We start from the raw sequence: 22,235 nt of genomic DNA, 5'->3' as shown, positions 1-22,235 counted from the left end.
TACCTTTTTATTCCCCTTCCCCCTCCACAAACAAAAGACATATGAAGAACTAGGGGCAGAAGATTCCAGACTTTTGAAAGAGAAGACTTGGTTATGACATACTGTCATATGTTCTGTGTGGGTCTCAGACAACAAAGATAGGCGTGGGAGGAGGAGGAGTGTTCTCAGATGTGAAATCCCAGCTGCTCTGTCACATTGAGACTAATGTCAGACTGTATGAGGTTATTTATAAATACCCATTGAGAGTCGAAATGATTTAGGCTGAAAAATAGTAATCATCAAGTCAACACTGTATTTACTTGGTTAAACACCCATACAATGAAGGGAGGCAAGGAGAGTCTAGCTCTAAGCAATTCACACCCAGACTCATAAGAGATCATCTTTAGTTCAGGATCTAATAACTACCATCTTTGCTTCTGGAACAAGAGCTTCTATGCAAAGAAACACAGCTCTGGTTCATCCTGTCAGATAATCAACTCAGCTACTGAACTGGAAGAAGTATCAAAGGTCAACAAAAATCAGCATTATTACAAATTTTCTAGGTGAAACATAAAAAACCACATCTCGGTCTATAGTCTCTTGGTAAAGCAAATCGAATGCATATTGGAGGAAAAGATGAGCAATTATTAAGTCTCCCCTCGCCTTTAGGAATGATCTCCACAATCTGTAATAAAAGGATAGTAACACTGAAGAGTGAAGGGGAGAAGAGGTGGCAAAGACTCCGAAATCCTCTGAGGACAGGTATTGGTTGCCCGAGCCTTCGAAGTCAGCACTCTGGGAAGGTGCTGGGCCAGAGCCGGTTGCAGGCACAGTCACACAGAAATCCTCCCCCTGCCACGAACCGTATGAAAAACAGTATCAAATACATAGGCAAAGGACTGCCTGTGGGGCTGCCGGAGGGAGTTTCTAGGCTCCTCAGCACTGAGAGGTGGTAGTAATGGTTACTGTGTTGAACATACCCTAAGGTGACCCCCAAGTGATCTCCACCTCCTGGAGTTCAAGGCTTTGTGTAATTCTTCCCATTGAGTGGGGGCAGGACCTGGGACTTGCTTCCAATCAGCAGAACACGGCAAAGGGGATGGGATGTCACGCCCATGGTTACATTTCGTGTTAAGACTGGAGCTAGAGACTACCCTTGCTGGCTCTGAAGAGGTAAGCTGCCGTGCCGGGAGTCGGCATGTGGCAAAGAGCTGTGGGCAGCCCCTGGACAACCGTCAGTGAGAAACAGGAATCTCAGTCCTACAACTGCAAGGAGATCAATTCCACCAACAACCTGAGGGAGCTTGGAAACAGGTCTTTTCCTGGTCGAGCCTCTGATGAGGACACAGACTCAACCAACACCTAGAATGCAGCCGGATGAGAACACAGATAAGCAACAGAAAGTGTGAGATAATAAATGGATGTTGCCGAAACCGGTTTGGCTCAGCGGATAGAGTGTCGGCCTGCGGACTGAAAGGTCCCAGGTTCGATTCCGGTCAAGGGCATGTACCTGGGTTGCGGGCACATCCCCAGTGGGAGATGTGCAGGAGGCAGCTGATCGATGTCTCTCTCTCATCGATGTTTCTAACTCTCTATCTCTCTCCCTTCCTCTCTGTAAAAAATCAATAAAATATATTTTAAAAAAATGGATGTTGTTTTGAGCCACCAAGTTTGTGGTAATTTATTACAGAGCATAGAAAACTAGTAACAGTTGCCGGGGAGGAAGATATTGCAGCTTCGGGCTCAGAACAGGCCTCCCACTTAGTGGCCAGGTATAGGATCCGGACCACAAGATCCAGTCGCTGGCCAGCCATGAGGGTTCTGTGCCACTGAGAGCAAGGACCACTCTGGCACAGAGAAGTGGACATCCCCCGGAAGATGGCAGCTCCAAGTGAGTTGATGGGAGTGTAGCAGAGGTGAGAATTGGATTCTGGATATATTTTCAAGGTAGAACCCTCAAGACTGCCTTATGGACAAGTGGTGGGGTGTGAAGGAAGAAAGCAGGTGAAGATGACTCTAAGGGTTTCTTCCTTGGCAACCGGGAGAATGGATGAAGGTGCCACCACTATGATCGGGAAGGCTGTGGGTGGCGCATGCTTGGGGGAAGATCAAGAATTACGTTTCAGATGTGCTGAATTTGACATATCAAGCAGATATCCAAGTAGATATGCCAGTAGACAGTTTAATACACATTTGAGTCTGTACTTCAGGAGATAGGGCTAGAGATGTAAATTAAGGGTTACCAGCTTCCAGATGATATTTAAAGCGTGAGACTAGATGAGATCTCAATTAATGTCAAGAGAGAGCACTTAGGGATGAGCTTTGGGACTATGATGAGGTTGGGGAGAAAAGAGGAGAAAGCAGCAAAGGAGACAGAAAGAGTATCCGGGGAGGAGGGAAAGAAACCAAGAGACCGTACTATCCTGGAAGTCAAATCAAGACTGCACTTCAAGGAGGAGGCTATGAGCCACCCTGTCAATTGCTTCAATTAACAAATTTATAATCTTCTCTTTAATTTACTTATCTTTTAGGAACCCCAAGAAGGAAATTGCACTTAATTCACAGGGATGAGGAAATCTGTTCACATTGAATGTCTGAGTAACCTGTTCAATGGGCCAATGATCACATTAATCCGTGGATCTGGTTCAGAAGAGTCTGGCTCCATGTAAAAAAGTCATCTTCATGCTGCTGGGTCATTTCCCAGAAACGGCTGGGGCCAACCTGAACTAAAAAGAGCTCTGACCCATCCCACATCTTAGGGCCCTCACAGGTATACAGGGATTTTTCTGAAAGGAAGAGGGAATAAAAGGGCATTATTGAGCAGAGAAGTGATGTCCTGAAAGCCAAGAATGAGTAAAACAAAATGAATTCAAATGCTTCGAGTGTAGCAACGTGTTGTTATCCAGGCACAAAACCACAGTGGCCCCGACTGCTTCAGACACCGGAGAAACAGCTGAGACACCAGAGCCCATCACATTGAAAAAAGCCATCCCAACCTGACAATTGCTGCAGGACAGTGCCCTACCTGGTATCTGGGAACTGAAAGAGAATATTAATAGAAAAAACTGATGAAATGCAAATAAAGTCCACAATTTAGTTAACAGTAATGTACCCATATCCATCTCTTAGTTTTGACAAATGTACCGTGGCAATGTAAAATATTAATGATGGGGAAACTCAGTGAAGGGCATATTGAAATTCTCTATAATTTCTTTATAACTTTTCTGTTAATCTAAAATTATCCCCAAATAGAATTTATTTTGAAAAACGAAAGAAGGGAAGCCATCATACACTGTGGGAATTTGTGTGTTTGCTTTGTGTGTTCCCACAGTGTATGATGGCTTCCCTTCTTTCGTTTTTCGGTAGCATTTCTTCTCTGAGTCAGTGTCTCTAGTCTTAAACTATACCTACACCCGCTGCCTGACTATAATTCTCCAATGACACCCCCCAAATCCCATGAGGTCAAGGCCGGAAGTAGCTGAGTCTGGGGGAGGAAAGAATAATCTCCTGTGATGTGCCCCAACTTTAGGCACTGGAACAACCCAACAAGCAAACCCTGGGCTCTGTGAACCAGACAGGATTTCCCACAGGACAGGCATTTGCAGGCCTGGCTGCGCCAATCTCGGGATCATAGGGAGTTCTCACACATTCTGACTTAAGTGGTACAAGGTACGTCTGAGGCAAAGAGGCCTTGGAAACTCCCCCGTGATTCTAACGTGCAGTCAAAGTGAAGAACTGTGTGTGGTTACGGCCACTGTCACTGCCACTCTGATTTTCCTTGGCAGATAACCAAATAAGTCATGAAAAAGAGAAAACACAGAAAGAATGTCCTGTAGAGACCGGTATGCAGACGTGAAGAAGAAAAACCTCCACGAAAAAGGAGCAGAGATAAAGGAAATACAAGACACCTTTCTCTAACCATGTCTCTTTTGGTAAAAAAAAAAACCTCACAAATGCTTCCCACTTATTTTCAATTTTTGTGTGTGTGTGGTAAAAATATATAAAACATTTACTGCCTTAACCATTTTGAAGTGTGCAATCCAGTGTCATGAAGTAGATTCACATTGTTGTGCAAGCATTGCCACTATCTGTTTCCAGAACATTTTCATCATCCCCAACAGTCCTCGTTTGTTTGACACCTTATAAATAGGACTTGGGCCAAAAACTGAATGTGAGCAAATAGGAAATTTAAACAAACACCTGTCAAACAGACACATAAAAGCAGATCCAGACACTGCGCATCTGTGCACACACCTTTCCTAAGGGCAGGACAGGAGGGCAAATAGCCCGTGTGCTAAAGTACCTTAGAGGTCAATATACCTGGCCACAGGAGTCAGAGTCGTTTTAAGACCACAATAAAGACCACCTACTCTGTGCCACACGGACCTGATTACCCATACACAAACATCAGCGGGCATAAAAACTGTGTGCAGACTCAGAGCTGTGCTCGGAGATCCTCGCATTACAACTCTCCCGTCTGCCCAGAGTTGTGTGGTCACTCCCCAGGCAGCGGGTCAGAAGGTCAACCGAGGAAGGTGAACGTGAAGGTCCATAAACAATGCGTGAAAGGAGTTTTTTATGAGAACACATAATCTAGACATTTTGTTCTCAATAAAAGATACAGAAACGGTCTTTGTGTGCCCCAAGGAAGATGCTCCCTCCTCTTTGTCTTCCAACACAGTCTTGCCGGGTGCCCTGCCACATTCCCGTGTCTGAGAGCAATGTGGCTGCAGACGCACTGGGCCCCACCATGAGGCAAGTCACAGTGCAGCAGTGATGCTAAATGGCACGTGCCACGTCACTATGGTATTGTAGGGACCACCATCACAAACTTGGGCAGTTTCTATCTCAGTTGTTACTAGGAATTCCAGAGCAGGATTGCCAAATCTAGTATTTTTAAAAATAAGTCATTAAACTGTGCTTTAATGTTAGCCACAACTATTAAATTTTGGCTCCAAACAAAGTAATGTAGGCCAAGATGTTTGAGATTGAATTTGACCTCTGAGCCACCCGTCTCTGGCTTCTGGGTTACATGCACAAAGCTACAATATGAGTCACAGGAGGCTGCATGTCAGGGAAGAGATAAGAAGGAACAGATTATCTATTTGTACCATAATCAGAATTACTAACCCTTAAACCCAACCCAGATATTTCATTCCTTGGAATGACTCAGCAGGTTTTTCTCCCTGGTGCCCCCCGGGATCCAACCAGACCATGGCCAGTACATGTACACAGCCCCCTTGTCTGCAGTCACAGTGGCTGGGTCATAACCATTTATTAAGCCAAGAACATGTCGGCAGGCAAAGACTGTAATACGTATGAGTGCTTTAATATTTAAAATTATCGCAGGCAAAAGGGTTAACCCTCACATTATTCTGAAGAAATGCCAAGCCGTAAGTTGAACACTCATTTTGGTCTCGTGGCAGATCTGACATCAGGAGACTAAAAAACAAATGCCTGTGGAAAAATTATTGTAAACTATACTTTTAAATAATAAACATGCGAATAAAAACTTCATAACACTACTTTTAAATAATAAACATGTAAGAGATCTCACTGCAACTCAGAGAGCCCTTAGATCGCTTCAAAGACCATGAGTTTAAACATCTTCTTTTTCCCAGGACACGAAGCAGAGTTTGAACTTGAGTTATGAAAAGAAAGGAGAGAGAATGTGCAGTTCATCAATAAGACTACTTTTGTTTCATTTAGGAATAATCAGAAAGAAAAGGTTAACAAACACAAATTTAGATTACTAGGCACTTCTCCAACTAGAATAAAAATATTACTAAATTACAGAAACAAATTCTCTCTCTCTGGGAAACAGGAAGAAATTTTAAGATATTCCCCCAAGGCAACACCAGGCTCAAAGAGAATGATCATAATGGCTTTCATTTTTTTCTTAAGGCGAAAGATGGGGGTGGGGGACAGAAATTAGCTACAGATCTGAAAAAAGATTTGTCAATCAAAGAGAAAGAAGCCTTTTTCTAATTTCATTCGCTTATGTAAAACCAGTAACAATAAAAACATCTATTCATTTATTTATTCATCTTTTTATCACCTTCTTGACCACTGACCATATGTGCCGTACATAAGGCATTGAGTTAGATTCTGCCCTTAAGAAACTTGCACTCTAAGGAAAGAGGAAGGCTACATAAACAAAAGTGCAAGGAGAGTTCAGTTATTTCCACTGTCAGGGATCAGACATTTTTTAAAAAACAAGGAGCATATAAGCTGAGACTCTGAAGCTGGGTAGAAATTAGTGATGGGTCAATGGATAAAAGGCACCAAGAACAGAAATCAGTAAGGATCTAGAGGTAGCATGAGTTATATGATGGAAAAAATAAGTAGGTCAGTTTGAAAAAAACACACACACATGAAGGGTTGTTTATTATAGTTAAGTTACATCCGTAAACATCAGCCTAGTGCAGTGATGGTGAGCTCGGCGTGTCAGATTTTGAAAAACCCTAACTTAACTCTGGTGCCGTGTCACATATAGAAATTTTTTGATATTTGCAACCATAGTAAAACAAAGATGTATATTTTTGATATTTATTTTATATATTTAAATGCCATTTCACAAAGAAAAATCAACCAAAAAAATGAGTTCGCGTATCAGAGGTTCGCTGTCACTGGCCTAGTGAATGTATGGACGAATTTGTTGTTAGGATGAATCTGAGATTGAGGCTCTGCAGTACGTGGAGCAGAAAAGTAAGAAACGAGGTTGGAAAGAAAGGTTGAGCGGGTGTTGCAACAGGATGGGACTGCACTTCATTTTGAGGTCAAGGAAAGTCACGGATGGTCTGAAATAAAAGATACAAATCCGGATTTTAGGGAGGTTAAAGCAGCACCATGTATGATGTAGGAAGAGGGGAAGAATATTTTAAGAGAGCAGAAACGAGAACGGAGCTAAGGTTGTTGTAGAGGGAGTGGATGAATAAGAGAGTTTAGCTATTTCTTGTCTCTGTAATTTGGTGGCGGTTGTGATGTGGAGGGAGGGAGGGGAATAAACAGCTCGTCCAAAAGATACTCTCAGAACAATGAGGAAAAGATTTCAGGTAATTTTTATGACCTCCCCTTTTCAAAATGAACCAAATCTACCAAAAAGAAATAAAAATAAAAATGAGGCTTCTGGAGTCAAAAGTTACCCTTAATACTGAAGTTTAGAAAAATGCATGAAGAAAAGATAGCCAAGTAAACAAATCCTACTAAGTCTTTAAATAAGGCACCTAACTATAGAGTTCACCAGGGGAGTTCTAAAATAGGAAGAAGGAGAATTAATCCATTGCCTTTTCTTCTAATTTTCCCTTCCTCATTCACCAACAGACATTCACCACTTCTGTTGGTAAGGGCTTGGTATCACCAAGAACATTCTGGAATTGATGGGGGAAGGTGTGCAAATGATACCCAAACCAAACACTCTCTTGAGCACTGCCACGTGGGTGCAAGTCACCATGGGCACCTAACTATCCAGTTCTGACTGCTATTGATTCTAGAGAAAATGTTGCCACATCCTGTCTCACAGGCCCCCTGGTAGGTAAAAGCATCAGAGACCAGCACAGCACAATAGGTTCACCATTAACCTTAAAAGGCAAGAGGAAAACAAACCAGCCTCACCCCAGTGGTCCCTGTAGGATGTACCTGTGAAAGAATTTCAACCCCCACCAACCTGAACTACAGAAAAGAGAACCAGAAGCTAAGGAGATTTGGGGCAAACCCTTGCTTTCTCTGGAATCCTGTAAGGCTCCTCATTTACTGTGAAAGATATGGAAAGGACTAATATTTTAGTATTTGTGCATAAATAATACCTTATCATAGACAGAGCACTGAATAAAAGCAGGGCTGCCTGATATTTTTTGATTCATGAAAGTCAATAACCGGCAAACAAAATAACAGTAAGAGCTCCACACACGAACACTTTTCCTAAGGCTCTCTCATGGGCCATGTCCAGTTGAGTGACAGGAAGTGTCTTCTCTATCTACACTTAATGCACACGCATGTTCTAATTCAAGTTTGATTATCCTTTCCTTCTTTCCTAGCTCTCCCTACTTACACCCTCTAATTGAGTCTGATGATTTAAATGTTCTATCTATATCTTCACTGTCCAATACTGTAGCCACCATCCACATGTTGCTACCGGGCACCTAAAATGTGGCTAAGTAGAACCCAGGAACTGAATTTTTAATTTTGGTCAATTTTAATTAATTTAAATGTAAATAGCTACACGAGGCTAGCAGCTATGTAATAGAAAAACACAGCTTAACTCTGTTTTTAAACTTTAACATGAACACGGACATCACCTGGGATCATGTGAAGACGAAGATTCTGATTTAGCAGGTCTGGGCAGGCCTGGGAACCTGCATTTCTTAGGAGCTCCCAGGTGATGCCTGCTGGTGCATGAACCATACTTGGAGTAGCAAGACTCCACCTGTTTCTGGAAGCATCAGTGTGACACAGAAGCTTCATGGGTCAGTGGTCTCCAAATTCTCTGATCACACATCCTGTCGGTAAAAACTTCTGAATACTAACTGCTATACCAACATTTTACCTATGTTATAAAACAATACATACAGAAGTTTGAAAAGATCAGAAACAGATGACATAAGCAATATTTAAAAATTATAATCACAGTAAGTTCATAGTATTTCAAGGTATAATATACATGTGAAATGAGACCCACGGTTAACAGTAGTATAAGTAAATCCACATTTCAAAATGTCTTCTAGATGAGTCTAATTTCTGTGGCCATCTTGTGTCTGATCTGAATAAGTAAGCATTGATTTTTTTTTTTAAATCTCACTAACGAAGCTCTTATGAACAACTGGAGATAAGTCAGTGTGGCAATTTCAGAGAGGGGGAGGGATTTTACATTTATATTATTGATATTCTCTTCAATCTGCAATCACTTTACAGAAAAATTGTAAGCCATATGTATACTGCATGGGGGTTAATATAGTTAAAACTACAAAAAAATGATCCACAAACACTTCACTGAGCTCTGGATTGAAAGTATTCCTCTGAACCTGGCCTTCCCCAGGGCCCCTCCTGCTTCCTATAGACAGGCAGCCTCTGACATCTGCAGCCAGCCAGGGGTACCACCTTCACAACGAATGATAAATATTAATAATCCATAATTTCTCTACTTTTTCAATATAAATATACATAGAAACTTCAGTTCTCCTTCAACAAAGGTACGTTGGTAACAACTGGTGTAGACAGTACACAGCCTTTTCAGAATGATCACAATGCTCTAAGACAGAAATTTACTTCTGACAATGAATAATGAATTCTATACTCTTGAAAACACAAATATTGAATTTCTATGCTCTTAGAAATTCTTTTTAAATTAGTATGTAGGTATAATTATAATTCCAGTAGGGTTTACTGGGAACTGAAGAAAAACCACTTTAGACTTTATATGGAAAAATATCAATGTGAAAAAATAGCCAAATCCTGAAAAAGAAGAATAGTGCCCTACTAGATAATATACACTGCAGACCCATTGTAATCAAAATAGCATGGTATTAGCACAAAAATCAATAAATGAATCACGGAACAATAAAGAATCCGGAGTAGATGAGGTATGTATAGAAATCCGACCTATAATAAAGGTGGCATTTCATCCAGGGGCAGTTAGGTTAATGTAATAAATGCTGTTGGCAATGACAGTTCTCTGGAAGAAAATAAAGTTAGAACTCCTTCCTCATGTCCATGGCTCTCAAGTGGGAGCAGTTTGCCTGTCAGGGGACAGCTGGTAATGTCCTGGAGACATTTCTGGTTGTCAAAATGCAGAGGCGGGGAGAAGGGATGTTTGCTAGGCATCTAGTGGGTAGAGGCCAGGATGCTGCTAAATGTCCTACAACGCACACTCTCCCACACAAAAACTTATCCAGCCCAAAATGTCAGTAGCTAAAAACTATACATTGAGAAGTCCTACCCTAACTCTCACCCTAATGTATATCATGAAGCAATGAACAAGAACTCTCCCTAGCCACAGCAATAAATACATGGGAGCTATTTTGACTATTACCATAAATGATAAGTCATATTAGGAAGTGCCTGCAAACATATTAATGATTTTTACAAGAAAAGTGTGCTTTTGTTCAGAGTAAGATCCAGGTTGCTTCACAGAGTTTAGGGGATTTGAACTATAGAAGTCTGAGAATGAAAATTTCAACAAGTCAGGTAGGTTATAAACCTCCCTAGAGCAGGGACTATGCCATCTCATCGTCTCTAACAAAGGCTACGGCCTTAAAAGATACAAGACAAAGACACCTGATAAATACATTTTGATTTCGACTTTAGGGAACAGAGGGAAAATGATGCTTGAATGACCTTAGAACTATCATTTGCATAGGACCGTTTTAGTACAGAAACTGACAAGACCCAGCCAGCCTGTTGAATGGAGGTATGTATAGGGGAAGCCCATCTGGGGAGCCCATCTGGGGAAGCCCCAAATACTTCGCAGTGGGAGCCCTATGTCCTGAAACCAGCTGGGGAATAACCAGGCGTGTGGTCCCATAGGCTGCCATGGGGGCTGGGGATGCTGCAAGGCCCAGAGGATTCTGGGAATTATCTGAGAACCTCCCAATAAGCTCCAGGCCCCTGAGTTGAAAGATGGGACTTAAGCCCATACCCACTCACCACCCCAGATTTCATCACGAAGAAGTCATTAATACCACAGCTTCTTCAGCCCAATTTTCCAAGGATATAAAATGGGATGTGGGGATAAAGATAATGGTACTTTTCAGCTACAAAACAGAGTAAGTCTAACCCACTGCTGATCACACAATAATATTTTCAACAAATACTAACAACCAAAACAACCATCAGTAGGACATAGTGGGAATAAATTGTAACACTTAACACATAAGGAATGAAGCCCAAGTGCTCTCAGACCCTCAGAAAGCAGGTGTTGTATGCATGCGAGTTACTATTTTGGTTTTTAAAATCTTTCTAGCCATTTTAAGTTCCAACTCGTGATGGATGAATAGGAAGCAAATGAAATGATGTACTCCCCTATATCATATTTATAGCAATCACCTCTTTGTAACATGGTTCTATCTTTCAACCACTTAAAACTTATAGAAAACAGCTAGAGAGATTATAGAGATAATGATTATATCAAAATCTCAAGACACTGAAACCACTCATAATGTACAGAGATGGATCCAAAGCTATTTCTCACCTGCTGCTGCACCCATAGCTAGAAATGTAAAATTCAATTAGAACTAGTCTTTTCTAGGACCGATCACCTGGTAAAACCCATTACATCTTTCTCAGTTTGAAAAACACACATAACCTAAGTTGTCTCTGATTGAAAAGGAAGAGAAAAAAAAATTTGGCAGGAATACTTAAAGTAAGACAACTTGGTTCCTAAATTTAATATGTGATAGTCATGTAAATACAAAAGTCTAAGACTTTAGTAAAATTATTTACAACTACATTACCTACACTGCGTGTATATGGACCTCAAAACAGTAAGTGTCCCTATAGTCCAACTGCAATGCCACAGAAATCAATCTTCCCAGAGAGTCCAATTTTATTTAAAGATTGTGTATATGTGTGGAAGCAGGGAAAGCTTTTATTTATTTTACTTTAAAACAAATACAGGCATTTCATAGTACTGTAGTGTTTGCATAAGTTTTAAGATCAACAGGAAATTTCAAAGAAAGTTTGTGCTTGTGCTTCTGTGTTTTGGGTCCCTGCTCACTGCTCTCTGCCATTCCAAACCACTTCTGGGGAAAGACCTGAAATCATTAGTTTGCTAATTCTCTCTCTGAGGAAGCAAAATAAGTAAATAAATAATCAAACGTGGGGAAAGACACAGACAATCAAGGACAGGTTGGGGCAGGGGAGGAATGAGCTTTCAGGCAAACAATACCTCTCTCTCTCTCTCTCTCTCTCTCTCTCTCTCTCTCTCTTCTCACTGGGATAAAGGTGGATGCCTTGGAGAGAGAGAAAAAGAATAGCTAGGAAAGCCATCTAGGGGTGTGGATTGAAAAAAAAAAACACCACTCTCTTTCCCCCAGGAGAATGTGGCTTTACGCTGGCATATTTGACGGGAACGTGCAAACACAATAATTAACAGTGAATCCTGAAACTTCAACACAGAAAAGGGTGTCACTCCACATGAGATGGGAAAATAGGGGGAATGCATTAAGGTAGTCCAGTGATGCTGGACAGCTCTGCGGGGGGCAGGATGGCAGTCCAGAGAGCTAATCAAGTTCTCCAAACACCTCTGGAAGCCTGAGAAACTGATGGAAGGATGATACCACACCAGCAAGGAGGGGCAGCCGCCAGCCAAGAGTGGGGAACCTGAATCCAAAATGACAATCTCCCGGCTAAACAAAACCCTCACATTCCCTGCTCTGATTTAAGAAGAGGACACTGAATCCACCTTCCTCGGTTTCTGCTCCCTGGGAACACACCAGCTGCTGCGGTTTCTCCGCCACAGTCACACATGTCAATCACTGCCAGGCCCGCGTTACTTTCCTTCCCCATGTGTGATTCCAACAATCAGCACGCTCCAGGGCTGAACCCAGCCTCGCGTATGAGCATTTTCTAGGGCACACCCCGGTAGGCGCTACCACCCTCTGCGTATTTCGTTTAATTATGAAACCTCTTTCTAGAAGCCCTAGAATTCTCCCAAGAGTCGAAGTAATTGGTAGAAATTAGCCACAAGGCCACGTAAAGAGGACACTCTCGACGATAATTTTTAAGAGAATTTTCATTTTAGTTCCGATATAATTTTGTACTTTCCCAGTGTTGCCCTTTTCAAATGCCAAAGAAAATGTTCGTGTTATCATGTGGGCTATCACATAGGCGATGTAATGCATTTGTACTCCACTTAAGGTCCAAAGATTCGTACCCCTTTGAAGGCCATCCTTTGGATGTTTTTTAAAATGAAAAAAAAAAAAAAACCACACACCCACAGTGAAAAACAATATCTCTTGTGGAAAATCACTGTTATTTGGACAATGAGAGGATCCTGTGTGTGTGTGTGTGTGTGTGCGTGTGTGTGTTCCACCAGTTGGGCTCTCATGTTGTGTGAATGCATTATCAAGGTGCGCTTTGGGTACTGGCAAATGTGTAAACCCCAAACAGATCCATCTTGCCATGAATGTACGGTCCTTTAATGAATGATGGAGTAAAATTCCAGGGCCTGGTATTATTCTACTGAAGTCAGGAAAATTCTATTGAGTAACACCTACTCAGCACCTGGCACTCTAAGTAAGCAACGGAATCCAAAGATGAAAGATTTAGCAAGGGGGAGGTAGGAGGGTAGACACATAAAAACCAATAACAAGAGCATCTGAGAGGTCGGATGAGTGTGTGGGTAGAAGGGGGGCTCCGCAGTTCAGATTGGGAAGCAACTCCATGGAAACGAGCAACTGAAATCTTCAAGGTTGCAAGATGGCAGCCAGCGGGGTGGGGCCGGGGGTACACAATGTTATTTTGAAAAAGTGAGGCAATGGTTGAAAGAGACAGGTTTTCACCTAAAAATCCAGATTTCTGGCTCTTGAAAAAAGTTCAAGTTTCGGCAACACTTGGCAACAATGGGCAGAGTTAGCGTTGGCTCTTCAATCCACAAGAGTCTCTCCTCGAGATGCGTAGCTCTCGGGGCACCTGATCTTGCAGGCCCTGCCTTCGGATGAAGGCAGTGTTCAAGCGCTCAGACTCCCGGCCTCAAGAGGGGGACCAACGGTAAAGCTGAGCACTCTCTGGGATTTGCTTTCCTGGAAATAAAAGCCAGAAGCCAACCGAACTGCCTTTCTCTGCATCGCTTGACACTGGGTGGCCGAGCTGACTCATTCGGCTTGCTGACGCGGTCCGAGAGGAAAGACTTCTCAGACTCCAAGCAGATGCTCAATTTGGGACAGAGCAACTCACTTGATTAGCACTGCTCTCAGCAAGCCACTGCATCTCGGAGACCACCAGAGGCATCTAGCATAGCAAACCCGGGCTCAGTAAGCAACACCAAAGTGGGCCGGTCCTCCTGGGCTTGCCGTGGCCTCACACAGCTCAGACTTCTCTCCTGGCTCCTAACCGCCTTGCAAACACCTCCCAGTGGACATCCTGCCATCAGCAACTACCACAAACATGATACAACCAAACTAATACTGTTCCCCTTCTCCTGTGGTAGATGCTATCCGTGTTCCACCCAGGGCCCCTCTGAGCACCTTTCCCGGCTCTGCGTGTCCCTCAGCTTCTGCATGACTTGAAGTCTTTTTTGGCTATTGGAATTGCTTCAACTGCATGTGCCCTAGATTTGGACGTGTCTGGAGCAGCTCATGGCAAATGGCTTCCAGGTGCAGGAGGGTGAAGGCCAGTTGCCCAGCCTCAAGGTAGACTCACCACTTCCCCCTGTATCAGGCTGAGGCGTTGCACCCTGATGGCTTCCTCCCCTTCCCTATCCTATGTTTCCCCTCCTAAGTGATTCCTCTTGGGAGAACTTCCTTAAGGATCCTATCAGGGTCCGCTCTGGGGAAACCCATCAGACACATCCCCTTCCCCATCACTGCCCCTTTCCAGTTAATCCTCCCAGTTTTTCGGAGTCAAAAGCTGACTCATATTTTGATTTGTCTTCTTCCTCCATGCTGTCCCTTTCCAGCTAAACATTAAATCCAGTATTTCCTCTTATGACATATCTCACATCTGTCTTCCTTGGCTTTTTACTACAACCTACTCTAATTACTGATCATCTCTCGCCATAACTATCGCCATGTTTTCTCAACTTGCATTTCTTCCCCTCTTAAGCGTTTGAAAACTCAGCACCTCTAATGGCTGCTCCTCCAAAACAAAACAAAACAAAAATATTGCACTGGCTTCCCAGTGCCTTCAGGATAGAGTTCAAACTCCTCAGCTCAGAGGACTCCTGGATCCAGGCCCCATGCTTCTCCCCATTTCCCTCCAGACCTCGTGCTCCGGTCGCGCCACATCATCCATGGCCAACTTCCCCAGGCTCCTGGCTCCCCTAGGCCAGCGTCCTAAGGGACAGTGTTTCACCACTTGTGCTCTGTTCAAATCTACCCATCCCTCCAGACCAGAGAAGATGGAACTGAGGTGCCTCCCCGCTCCTTGAGCAAATTCCAAATGAGAGGTGAAAATGGAGACCCACATAATTTGCATATAGACTTTACATTCCCCTAGTAGATAAGTTTCTTGAGAGCTGGGAGCTCTTTAGAATCATCTTTGCCTAGTGAAGCCACATCACACATGTTTATCTTAGAAAAATCTAACTGAACGGGAGGAACACTTACCACTTAAAACAGTGCCAGTTATTCTACTCAGCCAGCAGATGTGTCCCAGAATGGATGTGAGACAGGAGGCGTGGAGATGATGTCTCCTCAGTCTCAGTTCCCACACACACACCTCCCTGGGCACAAGCATCTCAGCCCTCTAGGTGTGATTCTAAGGAACACACTCTACAAACCCCAACCAAATTACTTCCCTCAGGGCTCACTGTTGGACACACCAATCTGGGCTATTCCTAAAGGAAAACATGTATTGGTCAGGTAGAGAGATGCTACGGTATTACATTTCATGAGCAATTAAGGAGATTTTCAAGGGCAGTTTCGATTGTATGCATTTTCCTGCCTCCCCAACAGGGCTTCACCCTCTCCATTAGCTGCAGTTCCGTTGTGTGTCCCACCCCCTGACCCCAGGCCAAAATGTCGACAGGGCTGACAAATGTCCTGGTCCTCTGTACCATATAAGGTATTATTCCAGGGGACCTGGACTCAAGTGACTTCAACCCATTCGTGATGAAAAACACATCATTGACACCTTGTACTAGCTCGATGTGTGAACAATGACAATTCAACAGCTGAAAAATTAATCGGCACAAAGCATTTTTGTACTTATGTCTACAACCATCAATGACCTAGAATTAAACCCACACTCATGAAACATCAGCAGTGACATTTTAATAACCGACTTCTCTTAGCCATCATGTTTTGAGATCTTTGGCAACTTATTCTAAGGAAAACTGCCCGGAAAAAAAAAATTGAAGGACAACTTAACTGTATTTAGAATTCAGAGCAAATGCAATAATACTGTCTGTTAAAAATCACTCTGTGTCCCAAAGAAAGAGTAGAGAGAAGGAAGTACAAACTCTCTACTTATTCTAAGTGTCTCATTTGGCTATTCATTCTTGAAATCAGTTTTCAAAGTAACTGACTTTAAATTCAACACACTTAGGATTAAGAACAATTTATAACTAGATGTGTGATTTGGCCTGCCATCCTAAAATGAAATGGCATTTATAAGAATTTTCAAAAGAAAGGATCAGACAATTTTTCATAGATTTAAGTGAAATTTGTCAAAATGATAGAGAGCTCGGGGAAATGTTACTGTACCGAGCTTTGGGAATGACTCATTAATAATCCAGTTAGACTGCCAATGATGCTCTCAAATTACCCAAACTCCACTAAAAAACATTTCATTATAAGACAAATATAATCCTCCCACCGCATGGGCATCATTCCTGTTTGCCCGAAAGAAACCAGGTCCAAATGAAAAGCTACTTCATCCAGAGACATTTCCTTAGAATCCTTTCCAGCAGGAGGTGACTCCTCCTTTCCCCAGACTCCCATGGTATGATGCCTTATTTTCTCAGTTAAACTGTAGATGCCTGGAAAGCAGGCTCCATACGCAGGTGACCCTTGAACCTGTGCCCACCAGTGTCCCATGACGTAAAGCTCCTAGCATGTCCCTTACAAAGAATACAAGCTCAGTAAGTGTGAATGAATGAATGTAAGCTTGCATGGTTTTGTTCTTTTTCCTGGTCTTGCTGTAGACCCTAAAACCTAGTTATTTGCCAAAAACTTTACGTTCACCTTTCAAACACATTAAGGTTGATATCTAAGTTTCGAGTAGTCATCCCATGGTGATTGTCGCTAATGAACTTGATCTGGACCGACAGTAATCTAGAAACTTTATCTACACCTCTTTCAATGCGGTCTACTTACAACACATTAACTAGGCATTTACTTCCTCTTGGAGAGTGAAATCATTTCATTTAACAGCATCTACAGCTGTCAGAACTTTGGCAGACTTCGTGAAAAATATCATCTTAACTGTCTGTATTAAAAATTAATCACATAAGATTTATTTTGTTTTGTTTCTACTAAACTCCCTGAAGAAAAGGTTCTGTTGTGGGACTTTTTGATTGTTTAATTTTAATCGTGTGGGGTATTTTTTCTCATGATGCAAAAACATGGTTATTGCATTTGTGAGGAGAGAAAGCGCCTGTACTTTAAAATTATACTGTATAATGAAATGCTTGCTTTTCCACTCTTCCCACACAATACTGACAGGGAATGGAAGTGGGCAAATTCTTTTGGTCATTTTGCTGTAAGAATGGTAAATTGCCATTTTCATTATCGTACTTGGAAAATTACCAAGCTTTTGCAATTTCTTTAAAACAAAAACAAAGCGGGGGGCAGTTTCAAAGAAGACCCAGCACAAAGTTGTACAAGGAATTTCTTGTGTCTAGAATGTTCATTATAGTCATCCTGGTGGGTAGCTAGACACTCTGGACTAGAGTGAACTCAAACCCACAGAGAATGCATCTTCCCTTTTTTGAAACCCCTCCTGCACACCAGTGTTTCATTCTTCTTAACAGCTTGGCCCATTTTCCTCTTCTAGAAAGTAAGCTCATTAGGTACCTTGACAAATACCTCAATGTCTGGGTCTTAGCTTCCTCACCTTTAAAATGGAAATAAAAATAGTATCTAACTTCCTAGGCTGATTATGAGGACGAAATGACACTCAAAAAGCCTGGCACACAGCAGATGCTCAGTAAGTGTCATCATGCATGTCTCTTGTGGAACCTGAAACCACCATGGCTCCCAGAACCATTTCCTCTTGTGATTGACCTAGATATTGATCCACAGCCAATCAACGTAAAGAAACAAATATGCCAGAAAGGCAGATGTTAAAGACAAGTTTCACTCGACAAATACCATGGTAATTCTGGACATTAGCAAAGGCCTTTGTCATCTTTCACTTCAAATTCTCATGCACACTGGCTCAGACTAAGAACCCTCCTGATCAGCTGTGAAGAAATGAACTCTGCTTGGCAGCAAAGAGGAGCCCATCTTAGCCACACAGCCTCCTGCTCTGGCTGTCCTCCTGAGCTCACCAGCCCAACGTTTGTCCACCTGGCCAACCAACTTGTGAAAAGAGAGAAAAAAGAAGTAGTTATTCTGCACTCTCCCTCCTTTTAAACTATGGTTCATGTTGTCATTCCATGACAGATGGCCGAAGGACAGATCCATTTCCCTCTGCCAGACTTTATTTCAATTGTTGTTGTTGTGTTGTTGTTTTTTTACAAAAGCAGCAAAAACATACTGTGTTTTCTATCCCACCTTGTTTTAAAAAAATATATTTAAAATTAATATTTATTGTTTTTTTTGAGAAACCAATCTCCACCTCTCTTTTTCTATATAGACCCAATAAAAATACAAGAGGAAGCATTCAACAGGTCCAGCCATCCTGAGAAACATCCTCAAAGCCTTGAAAGCCAAAATCAAAGCCAAATCAATTACAGCAATAGATTCAGGTGGGTTTTGTTTTTACTCCTAAGGGATTGACAGAATTTATGGGGGGCTCAAAATGGTCAAGTATGTCTAGAGTTTGGGGAAAACCATTAAGTTTGTATGTAGCCTAAAACAATGAAGGTGTTTTCCTAGCCATGCTTTTCAAATTATAGCATTATACTTTAACTGGCTGTACTTCAACTGTTCTGGAAGTACTCCTCTTCGCAGGAGACACTTTTTTCTAGCTGAGTTTAATCTAATAAATTAAAGGAGAGGAAAGGTGTAAAATGGAACCCTCTATGTAAGCAGTCAGGCATGGACACTCACAGGACACTCGGAAATTTTCTCTGGTTGTCAATGTTTTGCCTTACCTGTCAGAGGGCAGAGGCCCTGTCAACACACATTAGCCACCTCATGGTGCTCCCCATCCAACCTGGAGGCCTTACCTGTCGGTTTTCTTGATCAGGATGGCCCTGAAGATGTGCTCCAGGGGTGTCTTCTCCTGCTTGTGGGTTGGTTGCACAAAAGGGTGCAGGGCCACCAGCGAGAAGCCCTGCTGGTACAGCTCCAGGAGCTGGGCGGGCAGGTCTCGCAGCGAGGCCAGCCTCACTGCTGAGGACCATGGGAGCTCGGCTGGGGGTGGAGAGAGGAAAGGCTCATCAGAGACCCACCAAAACCCCCTGCCCGGCCCCATCCAAGTCCCTCTCCGTTTGCCCTTTCCTGGGGCCTGTAGGTCACCTCTTGTTAAAAAATGAGTTTTTTCATGTCTTAACTACTATCTTCAAAGAGGACTTAATACCCAGCAGACTATTTTCCAGCTCATCCAGAAACACTGGTAATTGGATGTTTTAAATCTAAAGTCAATTTTTGTCAGAGAATACTTTGAAAATGTCATTTCCACACTCTCAAAAAATAAAAAAGAAAGAGCAGAAGGAGAAGAAGGAGGAGGAGGTGGAGGTGACAGCTGCGTGCAAATATGAAATTGCCAGGTGGCAAACAGCAGCATCAACAATTCAAAAGATAAACTGGAAGAAAATTTCTGTGATATTTAAGACAAAGAGGTGATTTCCTTGATGTGCAAAGAAACCACTCCCCCCTCAAAAAAAAGAAAAAGAAAAATGGGCAAAGTATATGAATAGGCAATTGCTTAAAAAAAATAAAAAGCCAATCACTATTTGCAGACACCCAAATTAACTAAACATTAGAACTATGCATGTCAAAACAAATATTTTCACTTATTAAAATTTAGATTAAAAAATTTTAAGGACAGACAAAATTCAAAATTCAAAAGGTATAAGCATATATGCAGTGAAAACTACATCCCAGCCTCTCAGGCTTTTTCCCTACAGGCAAGCACTATTATCCATTTTTTTATTTTTTAAAATTTCCTTATTGATTAAGGTATTACATATGTATTATCCATTTTTTATTATACACTTTAACGATCGCCGAATTCATACAAGTAAATATGTCTATATATCGCCCTCCCTTTTTACCCAAATGATAGTATAACATGAATGCACCTTGCTTTTAATCATTTTTTAATCAGTTATCAGTACACTTTTCTTAGAATCCATTCAACAGTAGTAGAGAGAATTCTTTCTCATTCTTTTTAAAGGTGCACAGGGTACCATAGTGTGATGGACCAGAGATTATTCAAACTGTTGTTTTTATAAGTAATGCTGCAATGAAAAATATAGCTCATAAAGTACATCTAAAAAGTAAATTCCTAGGTGTGGAATTGCTGAGCTAAAGATAAATGCATTGTAATATCTTCAGTTATTGCCAGATTTCCTCTACAGAGTAGTACAGACTTACCTCTCATCAGTGCTACACAATCACTGGCTAATCTCATAGTGAGGTGTTCATTTATATTCCTCTTATTATGCAATTTGTATTTTTTAATTAAACATTTCATGATTAAATACTATCTTTCTTGCCTTTTCTGTGAACAGTTCATATCTTTACCCAATCTTCTACTGAGTTATAGCCTCCCCTTTTTTTTCTAGTGGTTTGTAGAAACTCTTTCTATATTAGGAAATATAGTCCTCAGTTGTGATACCCGTTACAAATATCTTTCCCCAATTTGTTGTCTTTAACTTTGCATCTAAGCTGGGGTTTTGTCATGAAGAATTTTTCTTATGAAGTTGAATTTATCAATCTTGTCTTCAACCACTTCTGAGTTTTATGTTATAGCACAGAGATCTGGAATTATAAAATAATTCTCCTGTGATATCTTATAGTACATATTTCACATTTTTGCATGTACATTTTTGATCCATTTGGAATGTATGCAATATGAATTAAACATTTCCCCCCCAAGGTTTACACATTTTTCCTCACTGATTTGAGATGCCACCTTTATCATATATTATATTCCTGCATATATTTAAGTTTATGACTGTGATTCATTAACCCATTTTAATAATTTTCATTTCATATTAGTTTTAATATCTTCTCAGGCTATTTCCTGAATTTTCCTATCTTCCTGGTCCTTATCTGAATATTCCTATCTATTCTTACGTATTTTTTTTTCAATTGGTCTTAAAACCAGCTAATCAAATTCTCCCTCAAAAAAAAATCTTGTGGTATTTTTATTGGATCAAGTTCAAATTATAGCTTAGCTAAAGGAGAATGAATATTTTCATCAGGCTACAAGTACCCATCCAAGAACACGGCATAATTTTTGTTTACTCAAGGCTTTTTTGGGGGGGTCGGTCCCTTATGTGCACATTAAAGCTTTCTTCACCTAGATATGGAACAATTATCAAGTTTATTCCTACTTATTTTATATAGTATTGCTACTGAAATAATATAATGGTTTTCTTTTTACTTGTATGACATCCATGTGGGCAAGAACACTGGGGAAACAGGTATGCCCATCACTGTTGATAGGGGTTAAACCTTCTGGAGGGCAATGCCTTCAAACCTAAAAGTGCACACACCCTTTGTCCAACAGCCCCACTACTCGGAAGTACAAACTATGGCTGGACTCATAACATGCTTTCAAAGACACGTATATTGACAAAGATCTTCACTACGGGGTTGTTCACATAGCAAAAGCCTGAACCAAAGAGTTCTTCATTGGAGGGCGAGGTAAATACTGGGACATCCCAGTGATGAATCCTATGACCCACTTAAGATTAAGGTAAATCTGTTATTTGCCGATGGAAACAAGTCCAAGATACACTACTAACTTAGGAGGCAAAATATCTGACAATATTGCCATATGATATTCCTGTATAAAACTATTAGGAAGGACATGAATACATTTTTTTTTCTGGAAAAAAAAATACACAAAAAACAAAACATCAATATTAGAGAGAGGGAGTGGAATAGAGAGAGGAGGATGGAAAGGTGGCTTTTCCATTATTTTGTACTTTTAATTCTATTATCATCAACAGGGATCATCTGGGAGGTGGGTTTATGAGACATTTTAATCTTCTCCTTTATAGGTAAAAAACAGTATTATTTAAATGTTTTTAAATGTACTTTTAAAATAATGTCATTTTAAAACACACACTTAAAAACAAAATCTAGAGGTACTTAGGAATGCTACTTCCCATTAGATACTCTAGCTCTCATTTCCATACATCATGCAAGAAATTTACGGGAAAATAAAATCTATAGCAATGATTCACCCTCATGCATCCTGGAGGGACCTCCATCAATAATAACAGTGACAAAGACTGGCCAGGAAAGCAGAAAAGTCTG

General features: G+C 41.3%; 1 protein-coding gene across 1 annotated transcript in view; it reads right to left on the bottom strand.

The window, feature by feature from the left end:
• The window catches only part of RFTN1 (raftlin, lipid raft linker 1), a 163,427-nt gene that overhangs the window by 89,427 nt on the left and 51,765 nt on the right, over positions 1-22,235 (bottom strand). The window contains exon 2 of the mRNA XM_006770209.2: positions 18,968-19,154. Coding sequence (XP_006770272.1) covers positions 18,968-19,154 — 187 coding nt within the window. The remainder of the gene's footprint in view (positions 1-18,967; positions 19,155-22,235) is intronic.

Source organism: Myotis davidii, unplaced genomic scaffold, assembly GCF_000327345.1.
Source record: "Myotis davidii unplaced genomic scaffold, ASM32734v1 scaffold962, whole genome shotgun sequence".
Taxonomy (NCBI): domain Eukaryota; kingdom Metazoa; phylum Chordata; class Mammalia; order Chiroptera; family Vespertilionidae; genus Myotis; species Myotis davidii.
The sequence above is the reverse complement of the archived record's forward strand: the minus strand, read 5'-3'. Positions and strand labels throughout refer to the sequence as shown.